The sequence below is a fragment of the Silurus aristotelis genome, assembly GCF_946808225.1.
Source record: "Silurus aristotelis genome assembly, chromosome: 9".
Taxonomy (NCBI): Eukaryota; Metazoa; Chordata; class Actinopteri; order Siluriformes; family Siluridae; genus Silurus; species Silurus aristotelis.
The window spans coordinates 22,108,190-22,135,898 of NC_139582.1; the positions used below are offsets into that span (position 1 = coordinate 22,108,190).

General features: G+C 37.8%; 1 protein-coding gene and 1 long non-coding RNA gene across 3 annotated transcripts in view; one reads left to right on the top strand and one right to left on the bottom strand.

Moving 5' to 3' along the window:
- Positions 1–10,785: 10,785 nt before the first annotated feature.
- LOC310731148 lies at positions 10,786–25,230 on the bottom strand. 2 transcript variants are annotated; one of them, XR_014535076.1, is made up of 3 exons: positions 25,209–25,230; positions 24,729–24,836; positions 10,786–11,571 (listed from the first exon to the last, which is right to left on the bottom strand). It is a non-coding gene; the product is annotated as an uncharacterized lncRNA (long non-coding RNA). The 2 variants fall into 2 exon arrangements; XR_014535077.1 differs by lacking the exon at positions 10,786–11,571 and adding an exon at positions 15,076–15,150.
- fsip1 (fibrous sheath interacting protein 1) overlaps positions 17,225–27,709 on the top strand; it is a 43,087-nt gene continuing 32,602 nt past the window's right edge. Inside the window, exons 1-7 of the mRNA XM_083550506.1 lie at positions 17,225–17,599; positions 18,003–18,066; positions 22,510–22,643; positions 22,730–22,811; positions 24,759–24,848; positions 25,777–25,925; positions 26,550–26,669. Of these exons, the coding sequence (XP_083406632.1) occupies positions 17,432–17,599; positions 18,003–18,066; positions 22,510–22,643; positions 22,730–22,811; positions 24,759–24,848; positions 25,777–25,925; positions 26,550–26,669 (807 nt within the window). The 5' untranslated portion in view covers positions 17,225–17,431. The remainder of the gene's footprint in view (positions 17,600–18,002; positions 18,067–22,509; positions 22,644–22,729; positions 22,812–24,758; positions 24,849–25,776; positions 25,926–26,549; positions 26,670–27,709) is intronic.

Sequence of the window (27,709 nt, forward strand, 5' to 3'; positions counted from 1 at the left end):
CTTCATATGCGTCACAACCGCTAATGTGCGACACCCACCGGCACGCGACTTCTTAAACTTTGGTTGACGGCACACAGAAGAGGACGGCATTTTTGGTTTGCTGCCAGTGGATAATTTATGTTCGGCGTTTTTTTCATAAATACAAGAAGGACTCAAATAGACATTGAGTATTTTACTTGAAAGTAACCTTCAACCCAATGTCTTTTTTAAGGAGTTCAAAATTTTTTTGTTGCATGCAGAAATGTAATTTCATTCTCTCTGCAGTTCATTGATTTCATAAATGCAACACATTATGGTTTGATTATACATAGCATAAAGGCAAAAAAAAAAAACGTTACATGTAGTGTTATTTCAATTTACAGTAAATGTCAAAAGGTTTTTGTGGCTCCCAGTGTTTTCTTTTCTGTGGGAAACAGGTCCAAATGGCTCTTTGTGTGGTGAAGGTTGCCGACACCTGGTCTATACTGTCTCATATTGTCTGTATTGTTTGTATTGTCTTGTATAGTCTGTTTTTGTCTTGTCTTGTCTCTTTTGTTATGTATAGGTTTTATTTATGTCTTTACTTTTGAGAGTCACAAACAGCTGGAACCAAATTCCTTGTATGTGTCAACACACTTGGGCAATAAACCTGATTCTGATTCTGATGATTGCTACTACTGTACAAATTGATATCATGGCAAGAAAAACTGAGTTAAGTTAATAAAAAAGACAGTCCATCATTACTTTAAGAAATACAGGCAGCCATTACAAAAAATCCCAAGAACTTTAAATGTATCCCTAAATGCAGTTTCCAGAACTTAGGGATTTAGGGGCGTACAACACGGGGCTCGCCACGGGGGACATGGAAGAGTACAAGGCTGCGTCTTACAGTGTTCGCAGAGCGGTGAAGGATGCAAAGCGGCGCTACGGGAGGAAACTAGAGTCACAGTTATAACATGGTGGCTCTAGGAGCCTGTGGCAGGGACAATAACGGACTACAAAACACCATCTTTTAGAATGGTGAATGTGGACGCTTCTCTGGCAGATGAGCTAAACACCTTTTACGCTCGTTTTGAGGCTGAAGCTAACCACGCTAGTGGCGCTAGCAGCACAACCAGCGTGCACGCCGAGAGACCCAGAGAGGTAAACACGTTCACCATCTCAGAGCATGACGTGAGGAGGGCATTCAAGAGAGTGAATTAGCAGGAAGGCAGCAGGACCAGATGGCATCACAGGTCGGGTTCTGAAAGCCTGCGCTGACCAGCTAGCACCGGTGTTCACTGAGATATTCAACCTCCCCCTGGAACAGTCTGTTGTCCCCTTATGTTTTAAACAGTCCACCATTGTTCCTGTCCCGAAGAAACCCCAGCCCGCCTGCCTCAATGACTACTGCCCTGTAGCTTTGACATCAGTAGTGATGAAGTGCTTCGAGAGACTGGTCAGAGACTTCATCACTGCATCACTACCAGACACACTGGACCCATTACAGTTTGCGTACCATCAGAACCACTCTACTGAGGACACCAATGCATCTCCTCCACACCACGATGAGCCACCTGGACCAAAGAAAAAGGAATTATGCAAAGATGTTGTTCGTGGACTACAGTTCAGCGTTTAACACCATAATTCCCTCCACACTCACCTCTAAGTTGGAGGTCCTGGGACTCAGCCAGCCGCTGTGTCAATGGATCTCCAACTTCCTGACAGACAGACCACAAGCCGTACGGGTGGGAAAACATACCTCATCCACCCTCACCCTCAGCACTGGAGCTCCCCAGGGTTGTGTTCTGAGCCCCCTGCTGTACTCGCTGTACACATATGACTGTGTGGCCACTTCCAACTCCACCACCATCATCAAGTTTGCTGATGACACTGTTATGGTGGGCCTGATCAACAACAACGACGAGACGGCCTACCTACAGGAGGTTAAAAAACCTGGAGAGATGGTGCCAGGAGAACAAACTTCTCCTGAACGTCAGCAAGACTAAGGAGTTGATCGTGGACTTCAGCACAAAGTGGGAGCGGTCATACCAACCGCTAAACATCTGCGGGACTCCAATGGAAAGCGTGGACAGTTTCCGGTACTTGGGTGTTCACATCACACAGGATCTTTCTTGGTCCTGTCACACTAACACCCTGATGAAGAAGGCCCGGCAGCGTCTGTACCATCTGAGACGCTTAAGGGACTTTAAACTACCCTCTCAGGTGCTTAAGACTTTAAACACCTGCACCATTGAGAGCGTCCTGACGGGTAGCATCACTTCCTGGTTTGGGAACAGCATCATGCAGGACAGGCGAGCCCTCCAGAGGGTGGTGCGTTCAGCTGAACGTACCATCCACACCGAGCTCCCTGAACTGCAGGACATCTACAGCACGCGGTGCAGGACCAGAGCCAGGAAGATTGTGAAAGACCTCAGCCATCCCAACAATGGACTCTTTTCTTTGTTGCGTTCAGGGAAATGCTTCCGCTCCCTGAAAGCGAACACAGAGAGAATGAGGAGGAGCTTCTTCCCGCAGGCCATTCGGTGTTTAAACCAGGAAACACCCAGGATCTAAAAACTGGCCCACTCTCTCCATCATCACACTACTTCTCTGTACATACCTCACCTTTAAACTCTGGACTTGCACAGCAAAGTGCACTTTATATTTATTGATTTTATACCACACCATACCGCACACGGACACTTTATGGACACTTTACAACACATCATACCGCACACGGACCCTTACACCACACCATACTGCAGACGGACACTTTATGGACAACCCACCAATAAAAATTGTCTATTGTTTACACTTTTGTTACACATTTGTTTAATGTTTCACTGTCTACTGCCATAAGAATATTTTGTATATACATTTTTCTCTTTGTTTCACATACAGTGAGGAAAATAAGTATTTAAACACCCTGCTATTTTGCAAGTTCTCCTACTTAGAAATCATGGAGGGGTCTCAAATTGTCATCGTAGGTGCATGTCCACTGTGAGAGACATAACCTAAAAAAAAAAATCCAGAAATCACAATGTATGATTTTTTAAATACTTTTTTTGTATGATACAGCTGCAAATAAGTATTTGAACACCTGAGAAAGTCAATGTTAATGCACATGAAACTCAAAAATGGCAGATATTAACAAGCTTTAATGCTGCAAAGCATGCTGGGTGCCAGAATAGAACAAAAGTCCCAACATGCATTGCCACATGAATAAATTACCCTGCTGAACGTCATTACTATTTTCTTTATTTTCTTTTATTTTGGAGTTGTTTGGTTTGTTGTGACACTTCACTAGACTGTTTTGCGGTGTTAATCTGTGTTTTTTCTTTCTAAACATTTTTTTTTTTTAATGTCAAGGTTTAAGAGCCAAGCAAACACTGATCTTTATTATGGTGACTTCAAATGAAAGTACAACACCTAAAATCTCAGTTAGAGCTTTTGGACACATATGACAGAAATAAAGTCACACCAGTTAGTAATAAGTAAAGCTGGCAATGCTGTTTTTAATCATCCTCTGCTAAGATCATGAGAGATTAAATGTGTTTTAGTTTTAGTTTATTTTATCTTTGGCTTTGGCCGGACGTTTCTCTGCTCTTGTTTCTCGTTCCTTCAGTGATCCTGCTTGTTTACAGGTGCTCATCTTCTTCTTCTCCCATTAGGGGTCGCCACATCATCCTTCTCCATAACCCCCCTGTTCTCTACATCTGCCTCTTTCAAACCAACTGCCTGCAAGTCTTCCCTCACCACATCCATAAACCTCCTTCTTTGCCTTCCTCTTTTCCTCCTTCCTGGTGGTTCCATCCACAGCATTCTCCTACCGATATACCCCATGCCCCTCCTCTGCACATGTCCAAACCATCTCAAACCATCAGGCCTCTCTCACTTTGTCCCCAAAATGTCCTACATGGGCGGTTCTTCTAATAAATTAGTTTCTTATACTGTCCATCCTCGTCACTCCTAATGAAAATCTCAATATCTTCAACTTTGCTACCTCCAGCTCCACCTCCTGTCTTTACTCAATGCCACTGTCTCTAAACCATACAACATCGCAGGTCTCACCACAGTCCTATAAAATTTCCCTTTCACTCTTGCAGATACTCTTCTATCACAAATCACTCCTGCTTATCACTCTTCTTCACCCACTCCACCCTGCCTGCACTATTTTCTTCACTTCTCTAACACTCTTCATTACTTTTTACTGTTGACCCCAGATACCTAAACTCCACCTTCTCCACCTCTTCTCCCTGCAACCGCACCACTCCACTGCCCTCCCTCTCATTCACATACATGTACTCTGTCTTACTACTACTGACTTTCATTCCCCTACTCTCCAGCACATACCTCCACCTCTCCAGGCTTTTCTCAACCTGCTCCCTACTCTCACCACAAATCACAATATCATCAGCAAACATCATAGTCCATGACCTCGTCCGCCAACCTGTCCATCACCACTGCAAACAGGAAAGAACTCAGAGCCGATCCTTGATGCAGTCAAACTTCTACCTTGAACCAGTCTGTGGTTTCTACTGCACACTTTACTGCTGTCACACTGTCCTCATACATGTCCTGCACCACCCTCACATACTTCTCTGACACACCTGACTTCCTCATACAAAATCACAACGCCTCTCTCGGCACCCTGTCGTACGCTTTCTCTAAATCCACAAACACACAATGCAACTCCTTCTGACCTTCTCTATACTTCTCCATCAACATTCTCAGAGCAAAAAATGCGTCTGTGGTGCTCTTCCTCAGCATAAAACCATACTGTTGCTCACAGATGGTCACCTCTTCTCTCAGCCTGGCTTCCACTACTCTTTCCCATAACGTCATGGTGTGACTGATTAACTTAATTTCCCTGTAGTTACTGTACTCCACAATATTATTCTTTTTTCAGTCCTTACTTTCCGCCTCTTCTTTTTCACCACCAAAACCATTTTACAGACCACCATCTGATGCTGTCTAGTTACACTGTCCCCTGCCAACACTTTACAGTCTCCAATTTCCTTCAGGTTGCATCTCCTACATAGAACATAGTCCACCTGTGTGCACCTTCCTCCACTCTTATACGTCACTCTATGCTCCTCCTTCTTCTTAAAATAAGTGTTCACCACTGCCATTTCCATCCTTTTACAAAATCTACCATTATTTGCCCTTCCACATTCCTCTCCTTAAAGCCATACCTAGCCATCACCTTCTTATCACCTCTGTTCCCTTCACCTACATGCCCATTGATGTCAGCCCCAATCACTAATCGTTCATTCCTAGGTACACCTTCTACCACTTCATCCAACTCACTCAAAATTAACACATGTGGAATTATATATGGAATTATACACATAACAAAAAAGTGTGAAACAACTGAATAATGTCATATTCTAGGTTCTTCAAAATTTGCCAATTTTGAAGCCACCTTTTGCTTTGATTACTGCTTTGCACACTCTTGGCATTCTCTTGATGAGCTTCAAGAGGTAGTCACCTAAAATGGTCTTCCAACAGTCTTGAAGGAGTTCCCCGAGAGATGCTTGGCACTTGTTGGCCCTTTTGCCTTCACTCTGTGGTCCAGCTCACCCCTAAACCCTCTGTGGAGGCCAGGTCATCTGGCGCAGCACCCCATCACTCTCCTTCTTGGTCAAATAGCCCTTGATGCCTTCAGTGTGACTCTACAATTTTCATAGTCATGAAAATAAAGAAAACTCTTTGAATGAGAAGGTGTGTCCAAACTTTTGGTCTGTACTGTATATATAAATTAAAATATTAGACAGCCACTTTTTGCCGCAGCACACCCAAATATACTGGACATAAGGAGGTTTATCCCCTAAATTAGAAAAAGACCTACAAAAGATACAATAATTGGGAAGTATCTGCAATTAAAATGCTTTAATGGTAATATCACAGATGCTTTTTAAAAGATGAATAAACATTTGACATACTGTATCTTTAACAATGAAAGCCTTAGCTTCAAGACCATCATTAAAAGCTCTATACTGTCATTGTTGGGGTGCTGGACTATGATGATGATCGGGATCATCTTGTTGCAATTCATTGAATTATTATAGACAGTGGCACATTTGCTCAGGTGTGTGTAAGTGCAAGGGTTTTAAGTGGTAGTATGTATATACATTCAGTTCTTTTTGTATATGGGTCTGAACTTTAAATGAATGGACAGTAAAAAAAAAAATTCATTCACACACACACACACACACACACACACACACACACACACACACACACACACACACACACACACACACACGCACGACAGGAATACCTTACTCTCCAAAGGGTTCAAGATCTGCATCAATTTCATGAGTATAGTTACTAGGGAATGAATCGCTTCAGAAATTAGAGAAGGGAACTGAGGGGAAGGTCATGTGGGTCCTGAAAAAGCTGGAGAACATAAAACCCAGTCTGCTTTGGCCTGCTTCTGATTATCTTATTTCTGTTATTGATAGAGGTGGGATATGAGATGGGATGGGAGATTTTGACCCCTATGTCTAATTTAATTCACACAAAAATATTGTAAATTGGTCAGATAAGTTTGAAGCATAATTGAAGCATAATTGAATACATTTTGAAGAATGTATGCAATTTCTCTGAAATGATAAATATAGAGATTTATCCTATTAAAAGAATCTTATTTTAGTCTAAATAAGATATGGAGGGTATATTAAAGGTTTTTATTACCTTTCACTTTTTTATCATTTTTTATCCTTGGAACCCCATGGAATATGGTCATATGACATTGTTTTATTAAAAATACATTGATCATGGATCAGCAATAACATTAAAACCACCTGCCAAATATTGTGCAGGCCTCCCTTGTGCTGCCAAAACAGTTCTAACCCATTGAGGCATGAACTCCAGAGCTCAGAAGGTGTGCCGTTGTTTCTTCAAGATGTTAGCAGCAGATCCTTTAAGTATGGTATGTTGTGAGGCTAGGACCCTATGGAATGGACTTTTTGCCCATCACTTCCCACAGATATTTGATTAAATTGTATTTAAGGAATGTAAAACCAAAGTTGACACATTGCATTTTTTGTCATTTTCTTTAAACCATTCCTGACATTCTTTGCAGTGTGGCAGGAAGCATAATTCTGCTGAAAGCGGCCAAAAAGAAATGCCATCAGGGAACTGTTGCCCAGAAGGTCTGTACTTGGTTGGGAACAGTGTTTAATTACATGGTTTAACATATACTGTGTGTCTGCCAGTGTCCAGAGAGAATGCACTTCAATCACTCCTCAAGTTCATAGCAACATCAGTTTATGTCCCACTAAAACTAAGTACCTGAAAGGAATAATTATTCCTACCCATGATAACATTACATGACCCATATAAGTATTTAGAATATTATCATATCCAGATATGTTAAACTTCATGTATAAATAGTGTGACCACAACAGAATAGAAGTTCACCACAAAAAGCATCACACTATCTTCTGCTGGCTTGTCGTCTTCCCATAGTACCCTTTATTAATTTCTTCCTTAAGGTAGCAATAGCATGATGTAAAAGAAATCGTCATCAGAAAAGACTACCTGCTTCCATTGCTCCATGGTTCAGTTCTAATGCTCAAATGACCATTAGTGGTGCTTTCAATAGTGGACCGAAAGTGTGTGACTAAGCAGTCCCATATGTAACAAGCTGTGATGCACTGCATGTTCTGACACCTGTTTCTCTTCAGGGCACAGCAAGTCTTATTAGTTGTAACAGCTGTTATAGTGCCATGATTTCACAATTGAACTAAAATATTTTTCAAACACATATTTTAAACAGCAACTTATCTTTTAATAATCACATCAATCAAGTTACAAAAACAGCCTTCTTTCAACTTAGAAATATTTCTAAGCTAAGAAATATGTTATCTATATCTGATGCAGAGAAGCTCGTCCATGCATTTATGACCTCTAGAATAGACTACTGTAATGCATTACTAGGTGGATGTCCTGCATCATTAATAAACAAGCTTCAGTTAGTTCAGAATGCCGCAGCAAGAGTTCTTACTAGGTCAAGAAAATACGATCATATAACCCCAATCTTATCGTCCCTACATTGGCTTCCTATTAAGTTTCGAATAGACTACAAACTACTGCTACTCACTTATAAAGCACTAAATGGTTTGGCTCCCATGTATCTATCCAGTCTTTTAACACGCTACAATCCGTCACGCTCCCTGAGATCTCAAAACTCTGGGCTTCTAGTAGTTCCTAGAATAGCAAAGTCCACTAAAGGTGGTAGAGCATTTTCACATTTAGCTCCTAAACTCTGGAATAGTCTTCCTGACAGTGTTCGGGGTTCAGATACACTCTCCCAGTTTAAGTGTAGATTAAAAACATATCTTTTTAGCAAAGCCTACACATAACACACATCACACACATCACATCACAACCTTGTGCTCCAGAATATATGATTACATGCACATTATCAACTTGTGCTGTTAATATCATGAACAGCAGCTACGCTAATTCCTCTCCACTGCTTCTCTTTCTCTCCCCATCCCGAGGCATCCTGAGGTTTGGCCAGCTCCAGTCACGTCCCACCTCGTGAAGATTATGGACCTATGGATGATCATGGAGAAGTAGATGCCGAGTGTTTAAAGGCCCTGGCATGGAGAAGCTGATGCTGGATCTATGATGATCACAAATTGTTCTGTATTGTTGAAAGATTTATGACCAAACTCTTGATGTCACCCATATGAGGATGGGTTCCCCTTTGAGTCTGGTTCCTCTCAAAGTTTCTTCCTCATATCATCTAAGGGAGTTTTTCCTTGCCACTGTTGCCACGGCTTGCTCATCAGGGACAAACGCACACCATTCACCTTCACTGTTGTTTTCTGTAAAGCTGCTTTGAGACAATGTCTGTTGTGAAAAGCGCTATACATATAAACTTGACTTGACTTGACTTGACACACAGTGGCAGTGATACATGACTCAAGACTAGAGCCATGAGATGCATCACTATTAATGTCTCTTAATTAATAATTACTGTATACGTTATTATTTTTTTAAGAATCTCTGAAAGACATAAATAGAAGTCCACTAAAAGGAAGATCTTACCAGAATACATGAGATTCTGCAACAGATGCCATGATGTGACATTGGCAAATACTTTGGACAACACCATTTATTTTAATGGTGTTAGACTAGCAGAATAATTTGAGATTATTGCCATTACTGAATGGATGAGTCTTTCAGCTAGCCTGCAATGCACATGGCTCACCCACTATGGCTTCACCAGAGGACTGGAAATTAACATGGTTTGCATGCCCATCATGTGTTTTGGATTCAGTGAAATAGAGCTTAGCCAATGCTGTATCAATTATCCAATGACTGAACAAAACAAAAAAAGGAATAGCTAATGAGACAATGGATATAGACCTGTGGCTGTACTGTGAAGACCATATGCACAAGCAAAAGCTAGTGTTTTGCATAGTCTAACCTATATCCCATTCATCGAATGGCAGTTGTCAGTCGATGCACAAACATAAAGTCCATGGCAGTCTCATTATTAAATCTATATTTTAACATACAATATAATTTAGCAGCTCCATAATTAATTTCTAAAAAAGGGGTGCATGCCATTATTATGAACAATAGGCAGCTGTTATCTACTGTATTGGAGAAGAACTAATTTGTAAGAATATGGGGTTAAAACTGCTAAAATAATTTGGTTGGAATTAAACAATTAAAATTAATTAAGCCTGCAAAATGATTTTGATTGCTCTTTTGTTAAGTAGCTTTGTTCTTTCTTTTGGCGATTTATAGAGCATTTAGTGTTCACTTCAACACACAAAATGCTTGCTCAAGATCGACCGTTACTTTTAATACCTATGAAAAATTCAGTTCTGTACTATGCTGAGGTAAATATATTAGTTGAAACAATCATTTATTTTCATCTAATGAGGCACATTCTCTACAATTCTAAATTATTATTACACTGTCCAGCTGCCTTATTTTATATATATATATATATATATATATATATATATATATATATATATATATATATATATATATATATATATATATATATATATAAATATCTGTGATCATACCAATAAGAACACATAAAAGCCTATTTCATGTTTTTATTTTATTTTATGAGTTAAAAGACATTACAACCCAATAGCTCATTGTATGTCTATTTATTTTGCAGCTGAATAGATGAGGTTAGAGTCTTTCATTGTTCAGAGTGTAAAATTGTATTTAGACACAGCATATCTAAAGCTACTCAGAAAACAAAAAATGGTGCTATGTATTGTTCCTTAAGGATTCACACCTTTCCTTATTCTGAGCTTTGATTTTAACATTAATAGAAGCTCTTGACTCATATCTTCTTATTTTTATGTGTCACTCCTGTCATATAATTGCATATTTTCATAAATGTCCAGATGTAGAGGCACTCCTAATAAATAAGTAGTGATTTACATAGATTTGTATACTTAACTTATTTTGCTTGTTTTTAATTATCTACAGAAAAAGTATGTGATGATTTCCCTCCAGGCAACTTAGCACCACAGGTAACCATGAGATCATCTTCTGGAAGCTTGTTAACACACACTAGCCTGAAGGCAATTATATGTAGACATGCCAGCTCTTTGTGTGTGTGTGTGTGTGTGTGTGTGTGTGTGTGTGTGTGTGTGTGTGTGTTTGTATGTGTGTGTATGTGTGTGTATGTGTGTGTGTGTGTTGGCTTTAGGTTTATTCAGCTCACTATACATCAACTAGTGTAGACATTATTAATTTTGATTCTCCGACACCTATTTGCCACTTTTTTAGTGGTGCATATCTTGCATAAGTATCATCTATGGGGAAATTAAGATAAACTGACTCACTGCGAATTACAGCCACACAATGAGGAAACACTAAATCATTTAAGATGGTTGAAATGAATCAGGCTACTTTGTCATTATGAATCATTGCCACACATGGTACTCACTTTTTTTTAATATATAAATGCTTTCTCGCTTCTTCTTTCTTCTAAAGAAAACTTACACTGCCCTCTGGTGTTCATTTAAAACTTAAACGTCAAAACAATTGAATTTTACAAATTAATGACATAATCACAATTCTTTCATGAAATTGAAACCCTATACACCTTTAAACAGCTTAGTCTTACTCCATAATGTACCCACACATATCATATATAGTGTCTGTCAAAAGTTTGGAAACACATTTTGTATGGTTTTTGAGACCCATGCATGTTCATTTTGTTTATATGCAGCAAACTAGGTGAAGGACTAGACATTTCAAAATAGACATTTTTTGCAGAAGTAAGAACAGAAGAACTAAGATCATGTAAGATGTAAAACAGAAGAGATGTTACTAGACTACCTCACCAAAGATGGAGTGGAAGCTTAATGGGTTGGGGTTGTTTTGGAGCAGGGAAGGTTGGTGACTTATTCTGAGTCAAAGGAATATTGAACCAACATGGCTTGTGCCTATATTATATTTCCACATTGCGATGTTTAACAGGCATAGATAGTGATAGATAGCTGTGCACTCAGACCTCCAGGATATGTGGAACACCTCTGCTAAGGCTAACACTTCAGAAGAAGGCCTCAGAGAGCCGGAGATCCAGTGAGAGGAGATCCACAACACCTGATACAAAGGTAAAAGAGGTGTGGTAGAAAAACATTTAATGGTTAATAGAGTATCTAAAAATTCTGTTTTTGTCAAGTCTGGAACACAAACACAAACTCATTTAGATTTTAATGAAGTGTGTTTTTAAGAGTATTATGTACTCAATCTCAGCTTTCATAATGGGATTAAATGTAAGCTTAATTATATTGTATTTACAATGAGCCGTTTCAAAGTAATTTTAATGCCTTGGGGTTTCTGAAATATAAATTTTTAATCATGACATATATTTAATGACTAAACATTTATTATTATGCAGCTTTTATTTTTGTAGCACCTAAATATTTATGTATTACTTGTTGTTTTTCTTTTTATAGTCACCAAATCTTTGTTTGGGTTGTGCTGATTTAAGGTTTATTTATTGTTATTGTTTGTTTGTTTGTTTGTATGTATGTATGTATGCAGGTATGGACTACAGTTCAGGAATACAGGGTTATCAAGACAAAACAATAAACATGTATTAAAGTCATTGTGCATGCATGGGTCAAAAAATCACAGAAAAATATAATACAAATGTAAAAAAACAATAAAATTGTAAATTGTTGTCCTTAATGACTATATCTTTTGTCCACATGGTCCCCATCACTAACATAATAATTTAGTTATAAATAATAATTATATCCATGGAAAAATATCCACCAAATATTTTTTGAGATTTTTTTATCAGACAGACAGACAGACAGACATACAGACAGACAGACAGATTTCTTTATTGCCATTGCACAGGGTACAATGAAATTAAGTTTCAGTCTTTAAAGTCCATAAAATAGAATATAATAAAGTATTAAAAATGGAAACATTAGTGATCTGTTATAATATGAAGGAAATGCACGTTCAATAGGGTATTGCACATTTAAATATTAAGGTATTGCACATTCAAGGTCTTTATGCAGATTGTGGTTGGAAATAAATAACTATGAGGTAGAAGTTTGTGAAATGTATAAATGCACTGATGGACTTGGTGCACTTGGTGTTCAGCTCTCTAAAGGCTCTGGGGTAAAAACTGTTCCTGAGTCTGTTTGTGTGTGATGTGATGGACCTGAAGCTTCTACCCAATAATAAAAGGTCAAACAGATGGTGTCCCCAGTGGGGTTGGGTCCTTCAGTGGTTTCCTTTTCTTTTTATTTTCAGCATTGTACAATAATACTGAAGGCATTCAAACCAAAAGATAAAAGAATGTGGAATTATGTAGTAAACAAAAAAATGTAAACAACCCTTAAGAGGCTTCATATTTCAAAAGTATCTACCTTAAACTTTGATGACAACAAAATTGAAGGCACACTTAGCCAGCAAGGCTACAGCACAGCACAGCACAGCATTTTGCAGTGGCATGCCACCCCATCTGGTTTATACTTGAGACCAGTGAGACCGTCATTTGTTTTACAACAGGACAATGACCCCAAACACACTGCTAGGTTATGTAAAAGATATTTGTTTTAACTGTTGTTGTAAAAGTGATGGAGTGCTGCATCAGATGACCTCGCCTGACCTCCACAATCACCGGATCTAAATCCAAGTTAAAAGGTTTGGAATGAGTTGGACTGGAGAGTAAAGAAAAAGCCAGCCAACAAGCACTTATCTCCTCAAGATTGTTGGAAACCATTCCAGGTGACTACCTGAGGTTGACTGAGAGAATGCCAAGAGTGTGCAAACCTGTCATAAAAATAAAAAGGTCACTACTTTGAAGACTCGAAAATACAAAACTGGGTTTACCAATGTTTTGTTTACTACACAATAAAAAAATGTAAAAAATTAAAAACGCTGATGGAGAAGGTGTTTCCAAAGTTTTGACTAGTCCTGTATGTCATCACACAAACAAATTAGCGAACAAACCAAAAGATTTTTATTACAACATTTTTTATATTCTAAAACTGAAAGTTGCTGTACAACAGTCCTACAACAGCAAACATACAAACATGTTATATAACATGACAGAAGAGAAAGTAGATCAAAGTGTTTGAGATTATTTTTTTATTGAGAAATGAGAAGTATTTTGGAATAACATGAAACATTTGTGTGTTGTAATAAAAAGCCATCTGTACAGTGTTATTTTTTTTGTCATCAAACATGAAATGCTTATAAATAATTCATTCATTCTTCTGAATTTGGTTCTGTTTTCATGCTTTTCTTTAATAACAGTTAAGTTACATAACAAGATTCCCAGAACTCTCTGTTAACCAGGGCTGCAACAACTAATCGCTAAAATCGATAATAATCGATAATGAAAATCGTTGTCAACAAATGGTGTTATCTATTAATTGGGCTGCTCAAGTTACAGGTTAATGTGATGGCAAAATAACACAGGCGCTTGCGAAAAGACAAAAAAAAAAAACACACTGGCGTCACGAACGAAGGCGAAACATCAGCACCGTACACAAAAACTGTAAAATCCTCATCGTGTGAAAATGGTGTAGTTTAATGAAGTGCTACTGTGTAAATTGTAACTTCAGGACAGTCACTGGATCTGTTCTGTCGTGACTCGCGAGCATCAGGTTGCGTAATCAACTAGCTTGCGACATAGTGCTGAATTCAATTAAAACAGTGCAAATAAACACTAAATCTAATAGCAGCAAATAACAGCAGCAGTAAACGATTACATTTTTAGTCACTGTTGTGGTTTTCAGTGAATGCTTATGCATCTGTACACCAATGCATATATTTTCCTTTCTTTTTAAGCCTGTTAGCTCACTGTTTTTTCTCCATTCCATTCTCTTTTTATACCATTTGTTTACTACAACAGTAACTTATCTCAAACGTAATTTATACAAAATGTCTGTGTATAATTTAAAGCAATTATCATTAAAAATGTTTATTTACACAATTCACACCTTGCATACTCAAATGCCTTTTTTACAGAAAGAAACAACCCAGCCTGAGTGGATTTGTTCAAAGGAGAAACGAACTCCTTAACAAACAGCCACTATAAGCTTTAAAATGTCACAATTTAAGATAGTTAAACTCAATATCTGGCTTTTGCCTTTTCTAAAGTACTCTTATATACACAAATACCCTCAATAATTGTTATATATAGTTATAATAAGCAAAACGAGTTTATTTAATTTGTTTATCTGATCAATCGATTGATTAAAGAAAAAATAATCGGCAGATTAATCGATTATCAAAATAATCGTTAGTTGCAGCCCAACTGTTAACCAATCATACATTAAGTCAGAGTTAGTTTAAGAAAGGATCAGAAATGTGTTTACTGCTGTGATAGTGGTTCCAGAGTTACGCGCCTTCTATAACAGTAGTTTTGTGTTTCAAGTAGTTTTTAAGATCTGTGATTTTACTTCATTACATTCTGTACTGATCAAATAAATGTACATTTTTTATAAAAAGAAATTGATAAATGTATATAAAATGCAAGGTACAATCTTGCCCTGGAAGAGCAACATAAGTAGATTTCACTGTTTGATCGAGTGGTTAGAGACACACTGTATATGGCCTAGACGCCTCATTGGCCACTTTGGTCCATTGCTGCAGTACGTCAATGCGTCCGCCTTCTTAGTCCGGGCAGCCAAACGGAAGAGCTGTGGTTTTCTGGATTAAAATAAAACAATGTTTGTAATTATCAACTGATATCAGTGTTTTATGCTCTACATAAAGGGCCACAAAATCCAGTTACTTAAAATCCCGATAGTTAGATAGTTAGACAGAACATTATTTAATTGATAGGAATTGTGACACTGCGCTAACTCTAGCTTCTTTTTATACCCCAGTTGTGTATGTTTTCAAGTTTAAAATAATATATAAAATGCACTCATAGTGTGAGGCAGAGACTAAACAAACGCGTTTTGCCACGTTTTAACTATGTTCTGCACATATATTACGTCTATATTAACGGATTAATGCAAATTAATTTTAAATGGCATTCATTTTTATTAATGCACGATTAATGCAGCATGTATTTCTGTTATTCTGCTATTCTAAAAGAATTTTTTTTTTTTATTACTAAACATTAGTTTTACTCATGGCCGCAGGAAGTGGGGGTGCTGGGGGTGCTGCAGCACCCCCTATTGGCGAGAGAGAGATCTTTTTTAAAATGTGGGCCTATTAAAAATATTTTGCACAATTTATAAATTCCTTATGAATATTTTAGAAAATGATTTTGACACACGTAGGCTATTAAGTGTATTTTGGATTTTAATTTAATTATTTTGATTATTTTAATTATATTGATTTTTCAAGTTCATTTGTAAAGCGCGTTTCACACGCGCGGGTGATTTTAGTTTGGCCTACTCTGGCAGCGCGCAAACATAGCCTAAATGCTTTGCCCTTGTGGAAGATAAAATTAGCTCTTCGTACCTTTTACAACAACATGAAGATATCAGAAAAAGAGATTGGTGGTCTCTTTCCTGCTCGTGTTCCACATCCCTCTCAAAGCGCAGAGTGGTAGGCTATAACGCGTCTTTGAGTGGGAAAACCCCCCCCCTTTTTTTTTTTTTTTAAATGGATTCAACTTTATTATATTATGTAAGTTACCAGTATTTACTGATATTTATTTCAATGCTTTACAGGCTTTAGTGTGTTGTTTCTTTGGGTTTTTTTTTATTATTATTTCAAAACAACCCCCCAACCACCGCAACACCGCCGGTATTTGGTCCACTACCACCGCGGTGGTAAAAAAAAAAAAAAGTGCCATCGTCACAGCCCTATGTTATTTTTTAAAACGTATTCTAAATAGGCCCATAGGCTCATAGGTTTTTTTGTCCAAAAAAAAAATGTGTGAAAACATAATAAAAGTTCCGTTTGGTGTCCTGATGATTCACGTAATCTTAAACACCATAATTACTTTAAAACATTTACAATAATATTTTGTTTCATGCTCTATGTTGAATTTGGTTTCACTAAAAATAAACATACATTTACATAAAGCCTGCATATTTGTCCATGCCATGTTGATGAGTATTAAAACAAAACAAACAAAAAAAAGTATTAATTGTAGGTACATTTAGAACAGATAAAAATGTGCGATTCAGTTGCGAATTAACCGTGAGTTGCGATTAATCATGATTAAATATTGTAATTAATTCACAGCCCTAATATATAGATATATCATCTATGATCGCTTTTTATATATATATATATATATATATATATATATATATATATATATATATATATATATATATATATATATATATATATATATATTATAGATGATTTTATGTTATGATTCATATTTTTAGTAAACGATTTGCTATTGTTATTATATTATTGTTATGTTAGACTGATAGTATTTTTATTGTTATTGTTTGTATTCTGCAATTGATAGCTAAAGATTGTTTTTGCAACATAAACCACTGATAACAGTTGATAAATACAAACGTTGTAACGTAGCATTTGTTTGCAAGGATCTCGGGAATTCTTGCTCGGACACAGATGGCGGAAATGTTGACGTACAATTCAGCGGCGAATGAGGCGTCTTTTTTATATATATATCTACAGTATGGGAGAGACCTCACCTTTATAACGTTGACTAAGTCACGTTTACTATGAGTATGAGTACATTTTTACTTTAGTCGAGTTTTAGACCCGAAATTTTATTTGTAATGGAGTAAAACCTCATTAAAGTAATAGTACTATTCTTAATTAGAATATTTGAGTACTCTTTCGATCTCTTGTGAATTTATACTGGCCTATGCGGGGATTTCGAACAACCTGGCAACGTTTGTTGCGCTTGGATACCGCGTCGTAAACAAAAGACAGGCTGTGTGGACTTTGCTGACACAGAGAGAGACCGAGAGAAAGATTGAGTATCCGCTATCTACAAATCTTGTCAATATTTTTTTTTATTATTATTTAGGAACGATTATAGAAGATGGACATTACAAAGGGCAGCCTGGATGACATATCTCGACCAGCTTCCACTGAGCGCTGCCGGCCTGGGAGCCGAGTGTCCACTGTGGTCCTTTCCGAGGGGGTGAAACTAAATCAGGACAGGACTGGTTTCCTTGAGGTCCTTAGCGCTGAGATACTCGACGTTCAGGTGGCACAGACCTCCTCTCTGCCTTCTAATATTGTAGTTTTACATAGTGATAGTGGTGTGACTTTATCTTAGTGTTAGCAGAGGCGTGTGGTTTAACCATGACTAGAGAATGTGCAGTAACTCCACTTTCAACAATTGATAAACATGTCACTGTACTAGGGGATTATATATTATATTATTATATATATTATTAAAGATATAATTAGACATCAGAATATTATCAAGCCAGAGAAGTCATGCTAATTAGATATATTTAGTATATAACATTTGTAAGTTCATAATGTAATTACAAATTTTTCTTTATGTTTCTTTTATGCCTTTTTTTGTCGCATTATTGTCACAGTTGTTTGTTTATAAAAAGCTAAAGCTTAATAAACTGTTTTTGATGCTTTCTTTATATTAGGATCCACCGAATATAGAGGAGGATAACTTGGACTGCCCATCACTAAGCTTTGGCCCTGACCAGGGTAAGGAAATGCTGATAAACAATAGAAATCTTCACTGTATTTCATTAAGAGAATCTAGAGAGAAAGTCTGGAGAGTTGGCAGATTTTTCTCCTTTTGGTGATATTTTGATTAAAATCACCTCGTATAATCAATCATATTTTAAATCTGTGTACAGTGCCCATGCATTTAAAGGTTTATTTTTCATTTTGAATGTAATTCTGAATGGGGCATATTGAGCACATTTTTGAACAGTGTGTTGGTTTGACTTTGTTTACCAGCAAATTGCATTTAAAATCAGTTTCTGAAGTGGAAGTGCAGCATGATGTTTAATTTTAAGACATACACACTGGTTTATACAACTTTTTTCTTTTCTTTTTATTATTTTAAAAAGCTTTTTTTTTATTCAGTCCCCTTTGACTGTTAGCAAGTAAACGATTGGCTAGTTGCCAACCACCTATCTTTTTATTTATTTTTTTTATTTATTTTTTTTATTAAAAATTCTAGTTAAAGTAAAGGAAATCTAGGAAGTTATGTCTTAACTTTTTTTTCTCTCCAAATGAACAATGGAATTTTTGTTAACTATGAAAATGGATCATGTGTGCTAATATTTTGAAATGATCCTGGGAGTCTGGGAGAAGACTATGTATGAAGTGTGAGTATAAATGCAATTTTAATGCTTACATGCTGCACTTCCCAAGCTCAGCAAAAACATATCCATGTATTGCTACTGAACAATTAGTAGTGTTTTTACAAATTGCACAGTTAATTTAGATCCTAGATCATTAATGAAAGTTAAAACAGTTTTCCTGTTATAGTTAGTGTTTGAATGTTGAAAACCTCTCATCTACTGAAAGGTGTTGTGAAAAAATCTTCTAAAGTGTCCAAGGCAGAAAATATTTTTCAAGGTCAGAGTTTTCTATCTGATATATAATCAAGGTGGTAATGAAAAGTTTGGAGAGGAACAGAGCTCATCAGTGTGATTGTCATTGTGCATAAAAAAACAATACAGTTAAACCTCGAGGTTTCTGACTATAGTGGATATTGCTTTTATTGCTGCTTGTGCACCAATTCCACATGCACACACAAAGACAAGTGTCAAGTGTAAACTATGCCCCAATGCTTCACTGGATTGCACCCTGGTATATATTATTTTCATCTAACAGCATGCCTGATTGAGTTATTTATTATGTATCATTTGAGGCTAGATTCGTAGACATCTTCTTCTTCTTCTTCTTCTTTCGGCTGCTCCCATTAGGGGTCGCCACAGCGGATCATCCGTCTCCATACCACCCTGTCCTCTACATCTGCCTCTTTCACACCAACTACCTGCATGTCTTCCCTCACCACAACCATGAACCTCCTCCTTGGCCTTCCTCTTTTCCTCCTACCTGGTTGCTCCATCTTCAGCATTTTTCTACCAATATAATTCATGTCCCTTCTCTGCACATGTCCAAACCATCTCAATCTCGCCTCCCTCACCTTGTCACCAAAACATCCTACATGTGCTGTCCCTCTAATAAACTCATTTCTAATCTTGTCCATCCTCGTCACTCCCAACGAAAACCTTAACATCTTCAGCTCTGCTACCTCCAGCTCCACCTCCTGTCTTTTACTCAATGCAACTGTCTCTAATCCATACAACATTGCAGGTCTCACCACAGTCCTATATACTTTCCCTTTCATTCTTGCAGATACCCTACTATCACAAATCACTCCTGTCACACTTCTCCACCCACTCCACCCTGCCTGCACTCTTTTCTTTACTTCTCTAACACACTCTCCATTACTTTGCACTGTTGACCCCAGGTACCTGAACTCCTCCACATTCTCCACCTCTTCTCCCTGCAACCGCATCACTCCACTGCCCTTCCTCTCATTCACACACATGTACTTACTCCTACTGACTTTCATTCCCCTTCTCTCCAGCGCATATCTCCACCTTTCCAGGCTCTTCTCAACCTGCTCTCTACTCTCACCGCAAATCACAATATCATCTGCAAACATCATAGTCCAGGGAGACTCCTGTCTGACCTCGTCCGTCAATTTGTCCATCACCACTGCAAACAGGAAAGGGCTCAGGGCCGATCCTTGATGCAGTCCAACCTTCACCCTGAACCAGTCTGTCGTACCTACTGCACACTTCACTGCCGTCACACTGTCCTCATACATGTCCTGCACCACCCTCACATACTTCTCTGACACACCTGACTTCCTCATACAATACCACAACTCCTCTCTCGGCACCCTGTCGTACGCTTTCTCTAAATCCACAAATACACAATGCAATTCCTTCTGTCCTTCTCTATACTTCTCCATCAACATCCTCGAAGCAAATAAGGCATCTGTGGTGCTCTTCCTCGGCATGAAACCATACTGTTGCTCACAGATGGTCATCTCTTCTCTCAGCCTGGCTTCCACTACTCTTTCCCATAACTTCATGGTGTGACTGATCAACTTAATTCCCCTGTAGTTACTGCAGGTCTGCACATCTCCCTTATGCTTAAAGATCGGGACCAGCACACTCCTTCTCCATTCCTCAGGCATCTTCTCACCTTCCAGAATACTGTTAAACAATCTGGTAAAAACTCCACTGCCATCTCTCCTAAACATCTCCATGCTTCTACCGGTATGTCATCTGGTCCAACCGACTTTCCATTCTTCATCCTCTTAATCGCTGCTCTCACTTCCTCCTTATTAATCCTATCTACATCCTGCTTCACCAACTCCACATCCTCCAACCTTCTCTCTCTCTGATTTTCCTCATTCATCAGCTGCTCAAAATACTCCCTCCATCTTCTCAACACACTCTCCTCACTAGTCAACACATTTCCCTCTCCATCCTTTATTGCTCTAACTTGCAGAACATCCTTCCCAGCTCGGTCGCTCTGCCTGGCCAATCGGTATAAATCCTTTTCTCCTTCCTTAGTGTCAAACCTCTTATACAGCTCCTCATATGCCTTTTCCTTGGCTTTCGCCACATCTCTTTTTACCTGCTGCCGCATCTCCTTGTACTCCTGCCTACTTTTCTCATCACTCTGTCGATCCCACTTCTGTTTTGCCAACCTCTTTCCCCTAATGCTCTCCTGCACTTCCTCATTCCACCACCACGTCTCCTTGTCTTGCTTTCTATTTCCAGATGTCACACCAAGTACTTTTCTAGCTGCCTCCCTCATCACTCCTGCAGTAGTTGCCCAATCATCCGGCACCTCTTCACCACCACCAAGCCCCTGTCTGACCTCTTCCCTGAACCTCAAACTACACTCTTCCTCCTTCAGTTTCCACCATCTTATTCTTCTTTCAATCCTTACTTTCCTCCTCTTCTTCTTCGCCTCCAAAACCATCCTACAGACCACCATCCGATGCTGTCTAGCTACACTGTCCCCCGCCAACACCTTACAGTCTCCAATCTCCTTCAGGTTGCATCTCCTACACAGAACATAATCCACCTGTGTGCACCTTCCTCCACTCTTATACGTCACCCTATGATCCTCCTTCTTCTTAAAATACGTGTTCACCACTGCCATTTCCATCCTTTTAGCAAAATCTACCACCATCTGCCCTTCCACATTCCTCTCCTTAAAACCATACCTACCCATCACCTTCTCATCACCTCTGTTTCCTTCACCTACATGCCCATTAAAGTCTGCCCCAATCACCAATCGTTCTTTCCTAGGTACACCATCTACCACTTCATCTAATTCACTCCAGAATCTTTCCTTCTCCTCTATCTCACAGCCAACTTGTGGAGCATAGGCACTGATGACATTTATCATCCTCCCTTCAACTTCCACCTTCACAATCATCACCCTATCAGAAACTCTATTCACCTCCACTACACTCTCACTGTACTCTTCCTTCAGAATCCACACCATGATAAAACAGTTTAAACCCACCTCCAATGTTCCTGGCCTTACTCCCTTTCCACTTGGTCTCCTGAACACACAGCATATCTACTTTTCTCCTCTCCATCACATCAGCTACCTCTCTCCCTTTACCCGTCATAGTACCAACATTTAAAGTACCAACCCGAACCTCTACTCTCCTACACTGCTCCTTTTCCTGCCGTCTCTGTAGACGTCTTCCTCCTCTCCTTCTCCTCCTTCGGCCAACAGTAGCCCAATTTTTACTGGTACCCTGTCGGCTAACGATACCTGTGGCGGTCGTTGTTAACCTGGGCCTCGACCGATCTGGTATGAAATTCTCATTTGTGATCCGCATATTTGATTTGGCACGTTTTACGCTGGATGCCCTTCCTAACGCAACCCTCCCCATTTACCCAGGCTTGGGACCGGCACTAAGAGTGCACTGGCTTGTGCCCCCCTAATGGCTGGGTTGCTAGATTCGTAGACATAAGACAGAGAATTGTTTTGAGCTTGCAGAGAATTTATAATTTTCATTTTGAGTTATTTGTTAAAATATCAAACTGGTCTTTTTTTTCTTTTTTCTATTATGTTTCTTAATAGATGTATTTGGGCTGGAGAGGGCCATCATGAAACTGAAAAGACTGGATGAAATACTGGCTAGCAAGCTCTTTAATGAAAAAGAAGTGAAAAAGCAGGGAAGAGAGCTCCATCAAAAACTCTGGAAGGAATTTAAGGTATGATTAAATGCAAATCTGTAGAAATGTGTTTTCTGCCGTACACATGCATGTAGTGGGATACATTATTTCAAAATGCTTTGCAGGATCACGAACATGGAAGTAGTTCAGAGTGCACTGATGAAGCAGAAAATACCGGGATGTTCCTAGCACTTACCTCCAATACCTGTAAGTCTCTCTAAATGCAAAAGCATTCTCCCGTAAATATAAGATGTTTTTTGATGTAAAATATGTGGCCTTAAATAATATACACAAACTTATAAATTAGATGGTTTTTTTGCATCATTTATCTTCACAATGCTTTGTGGAGAGATGTCTATGCTACGTCAATTGCTTTCTTTAGAACTAGTTGAGTATTCCAGAAGTAGTAGAGTAGTGGAGTATGCTGAGTAGCAAAACACTCATTATCTGACTGTGCCTGCATTTTGGTTAGCCTATATAGGCTCATCATCACATTTGTTTTCTGGCCATTCTTGTTAGTCTGATAGATTAGTGTGAACTGGTCTTAGGCATAGAGCCTTGGTTAGATATATATTGTATTATTAAAATTATTTAAACGCATGTGTGGTTTCATTTGGAGTAAAGACAGCATATACATTTTCATTGTCATGCTTGTTTATAATACGTCCATAGAGCATCTCACCATTAACTGACCGCATATACAGTAAATAGACAGCATACAATACTTCACTGAGGATGAGTATAGCTCACAATTTTAGTATTGATGTTTATCAATGATAAATATCAACAATATTGCCCACTTAAAAAGTATTATTATTCAATCTGGTAAAATCTGGTAACATAGATGAGACCCTGTCCTTACTATATCATAGTTGGTGAGTGACATATTAATTAGCTATCAGAACCCTCATTAATCATAGGGCTTGCATTTACACACTGTTATAGAATATCAATATGCTGCTGCACCAATATCTTCATGAGGAATGCCAGTTTTGGCCACAATATGACACAATTGATTCTGATCAGATTTGCACGTGTTAATCAGCACAGTGTCGGAGACAAGAACTCAATTATGTCACATTGTGGCCAAACTCTACATTCCAGTGGTTGGAGCCCATTTCAATTATGACCCCGATTCTAAAGAGAATGGCAGAAAATGTTAAATAAATAAATGTAAATAAAAACTGAATGCAATTATTTGCAAAGCTCATAAACGTTAAAATGTTCATGCATTCAGCAACAAACTGTGTGCTACTCCCCATTGAACAGAGTATGTTTACTTTTTGGGGTTTATGTTGAATGATTTCAGTATAGTTACTTAAACCATCTTCTGTCATAAAATCTAAAATTGTACACTAAAATACTAGCTTCCAGTGAGCAAAAGCTTTTAACAGTTTTAATGTGGAAATATTAAAACTGCTTTAAAAATGATATAGCTTTCAGCGATATCATTTTAGACCAGTCTTGTTTGCTAACTACACACATTAGTTCTGGTATGCATAGACAATGGAATCAGAGTTGTAAGAATACCTTTAGATGGTATTGTGCAATCTAAAGGTAGAGCTGATTTTTCTGGAATCCTGAAAACATCTTGAAAAGAACATCATCAGGCACTTTGGCCCTGATGCACTATTTTCTTCCTGACGACACTTTTGCAGTAAGTTTAATGAGTTGGGCTCTCAATGCTTTCAGGAATTAAGGCTTTGATATAATTTAATGAAGCTAAAAGTAAACCTAAATGCATCTCAAGTGTTAGGTAATGTGTAATATTAGTGCTCTCTGTGACTTAGTTCTGAGTTTGTAAAATCAAAACTTTCCTTCTGACTTGTGTTAACAGATCTAGTTTAAATGTTAGATTGGCCTAGTGCTCTGCATGTTATTACCCTATTCCATTGTTTCCACAGTAACAGCACTTGAATTGTCTAACACAAACAGTCAAGATAAAAGCATACCTACATAAGTTTGTTGTGATTTTTCACAAGAAAATTGCACAGGAAGACACAAATGGTGTAAAAGAAATCTTGTAATAATGTTAATCTTGTCTTTAGTTAAAATCTTTTCTATTAATGAAATTAAGTTGTAAAATATCTATATTTTTTAATTATCTGAGAAAAACATACTTACTGTTTTACACATGAACTTGATTCACTCTAGCCAAGGATTGCAGTGAAATGGTGGACTATGTAGCTGTGTTTGGAACCCAAGTCCCAGATCAAGAGCTAAGCTGCAAACCTGGAAATAAAGGCAAGATATATTTAGTCTGTACATTATAATGAACACAACAAAAAATGTGAGCTTCAATGCTTAATACATTCATAGTGCACAATGGTTTTGCTCAATTGCTGCACTAGAGGGCCTACTTACATTACAAATTATTCTCACGGGTAAGCCATATCTTTTTATTTGTATTAGAATTTTAGGCACATTTAATATTGTAGTGTATAGTACAGCTAAAGTTTACCTTTAAGGTGGAACATTATTAGAATTGCTCAGAAAGATAATACTTTAGCATACACGGGCATTTTAATGAATTAGTTATATATTTATACAACAACGCCTGGGGTATAAAACTAGAGCAAACACAGCGTCACCATGGCTACTCACTCCGTACTGAAAATCCTTTTTGTATTGCGTTGTAAGACTTTTGTTTTGCGCATGCGTGAAATCGTGGCCACGTCCGGTTTTATGACGGCAATATGAATTAATAAACGTTTGCTTGAAGAATTTCTCTTAAAAGGAGAAAATCCTGACAATTTTGCATATCGAGGAAGTGAATGAATGAAGGATAAAAAAAAAACAAAGACGTTAGTTAAAAGTATACTAAAAAATAAGTAGAACCGATCTTAAGAAAATTAAATATTAAATGTAAAACACCCGCGCGCGCGCGCGCACACACACACACACACACACACACACACACACACACACACACACACACACACACACAATTTAATCAATACTTACATTTAATGAATAAACTAAAAAGTAATTATATATATATGTTATATATATATATGTTTATGTATATTATTTTTTTTAATAAAAATAGTATTTTAAATATTATTTCAACAAGCAGGCATTTTTGTTAAAATTGTTTTGAAAATGTAAACTGTTCATGTTCAAAAATGTTATTAATAATAAACTACACTGCTTTGTGGAATGTAACCTGTAGTTTTTGGATCAGAAGTCAGAGGAAATGGCAAGTCTTCAAGCTCTGTTAAGGTGGGTCCCGAAATAAAAGACGTCAAGCAGACAGAAAGCAGGCAGAGTGTGATGGACAAGAGCAAGCACAGACAAGATTTCATCAAGAAGAACATTGAGGTATGTTGACATCACATTTGTTCAGGGGCAGAATGTATGACTGAAAAAGACATTCATGACTAACATACTTAAAAATTTTAAAAGGCCATGGCAGTGTAACTGAAAAATCACAGATGAGTCCATTTGCTTAAATGTTGTAAATCATCATGGTCTGTTCATTATTTAATTAACTGTTCTACTGGCCCCAGCAAACTACTGCTGATGTGAAAATACAAATCAAATAGCAGCAAACTATTGGAAATAATTTAAACTGTCTGTGTGGAAACAGCAAAAGTTCCATTTAGTGTCCTGCTGATGTATGTAGTTTAAAACACCATAATTACATAAGGTTCATTTAGCACAGATTAAAATGTGCGATTAAATAACATAAAATCATCTATAATCGCTTATATATATATATATATATATATATATATATATATATATATATATATATATATATATATATATATATATATATATATATATAATTTCTATTTCAGAAAGACCATAATTACCAAAATAAGTGAATTGAGTCACAAGTTAAACGTTGAATTATGGTTGTTTTGTTTGTCTCAGCATGCACTCTCAGCAAATCTTTTTAGCTTTGTCCATTCAGAATGTGTTGTGTATGTGTAAATGCAGCTAGCCAGTAATGCAGGAAGCTCATGGCCAATGACACAGGAAGAGAAAGAGCGATTAGAAGAACTCCTCAAGGATATTGATGGAGAGGAGATTAATTTGGATCCAACTGCCAAACCAGAGGTACATACATGCAAACACACATATGCATGCACACACACAAACACACACATTTTATCCAATCTATCTCAGGCAGCACATCATCTGGGTGGTGAACAACATTTTTTATAATTTAATGATATATCTCTGGATGTTGTCACATATTTTTTAACTGTACACATAGGGCTAAGCCGCACCTTTTCCACAATTTCCTTTTTATACTGCACAGTGTCATTCCTCAGGAGGTTCTTTTAGCTGCATTAATGGTGTGCTTCTCCTGCATTTATGGTCTGCAATAGGTTTGTCACTATTTATGCATGGCAATCAAACAGAGGAGAGCAGATACTCAGAGGCCTTCAAAAGGGCCAGGCTAAAAGACTTCCTGTTATTGTGAGACCGTGCTATTGTGCAAAGTGTAGACAATGTTATGTCTTTGGCTCATCGGAATCATGGGAATGTGAATGACCAGATGCAGAAAAACTGGCAGGTTCTGATATGACATCATGATTAAACACAGATGCTTTGTTTTATTCTACATTTATTATCCTGTGTCTGTGGTATTGGGTCCCCAAATTGTTCAAATGTAAATTCTACTGCCCTCAGACTGCTAATAAGAATCATATTACCGATATCGAACTCTGACATCACAAGCCATACACTGTGTGGCCAAATGTTTGTGTATACCTGAACATTACATCAATACAGTATGTTTTGTTATAATGTTATAGCAATCTCTATTTTTTCATGAAGACTTTCTAGTAGATTCTGGAATATAATTATGGGCTTCATTCTGCTACAAGAGAATTGTGACACTTATGTTGGTGAGGAGGCCTGGGTTGCAGTTCCCATTTCAGTTGATTGTTCTTTGGGGTTTATTTCAGGGCTGTGTGCAGGCCACTCAGGTTTTTCCACTCCAACCTTGGCAAATATGTCTGCATAGACTTTCCTTTGGGCACATCAGCATTGTCAAGCTGGAACATATTTGTTCTAAATTTTGCAGTTCCTGTGGAGGAAAAGTGATATACCGAGGCATACTAAGACATGTGCTCCAAACTTTGTCACAA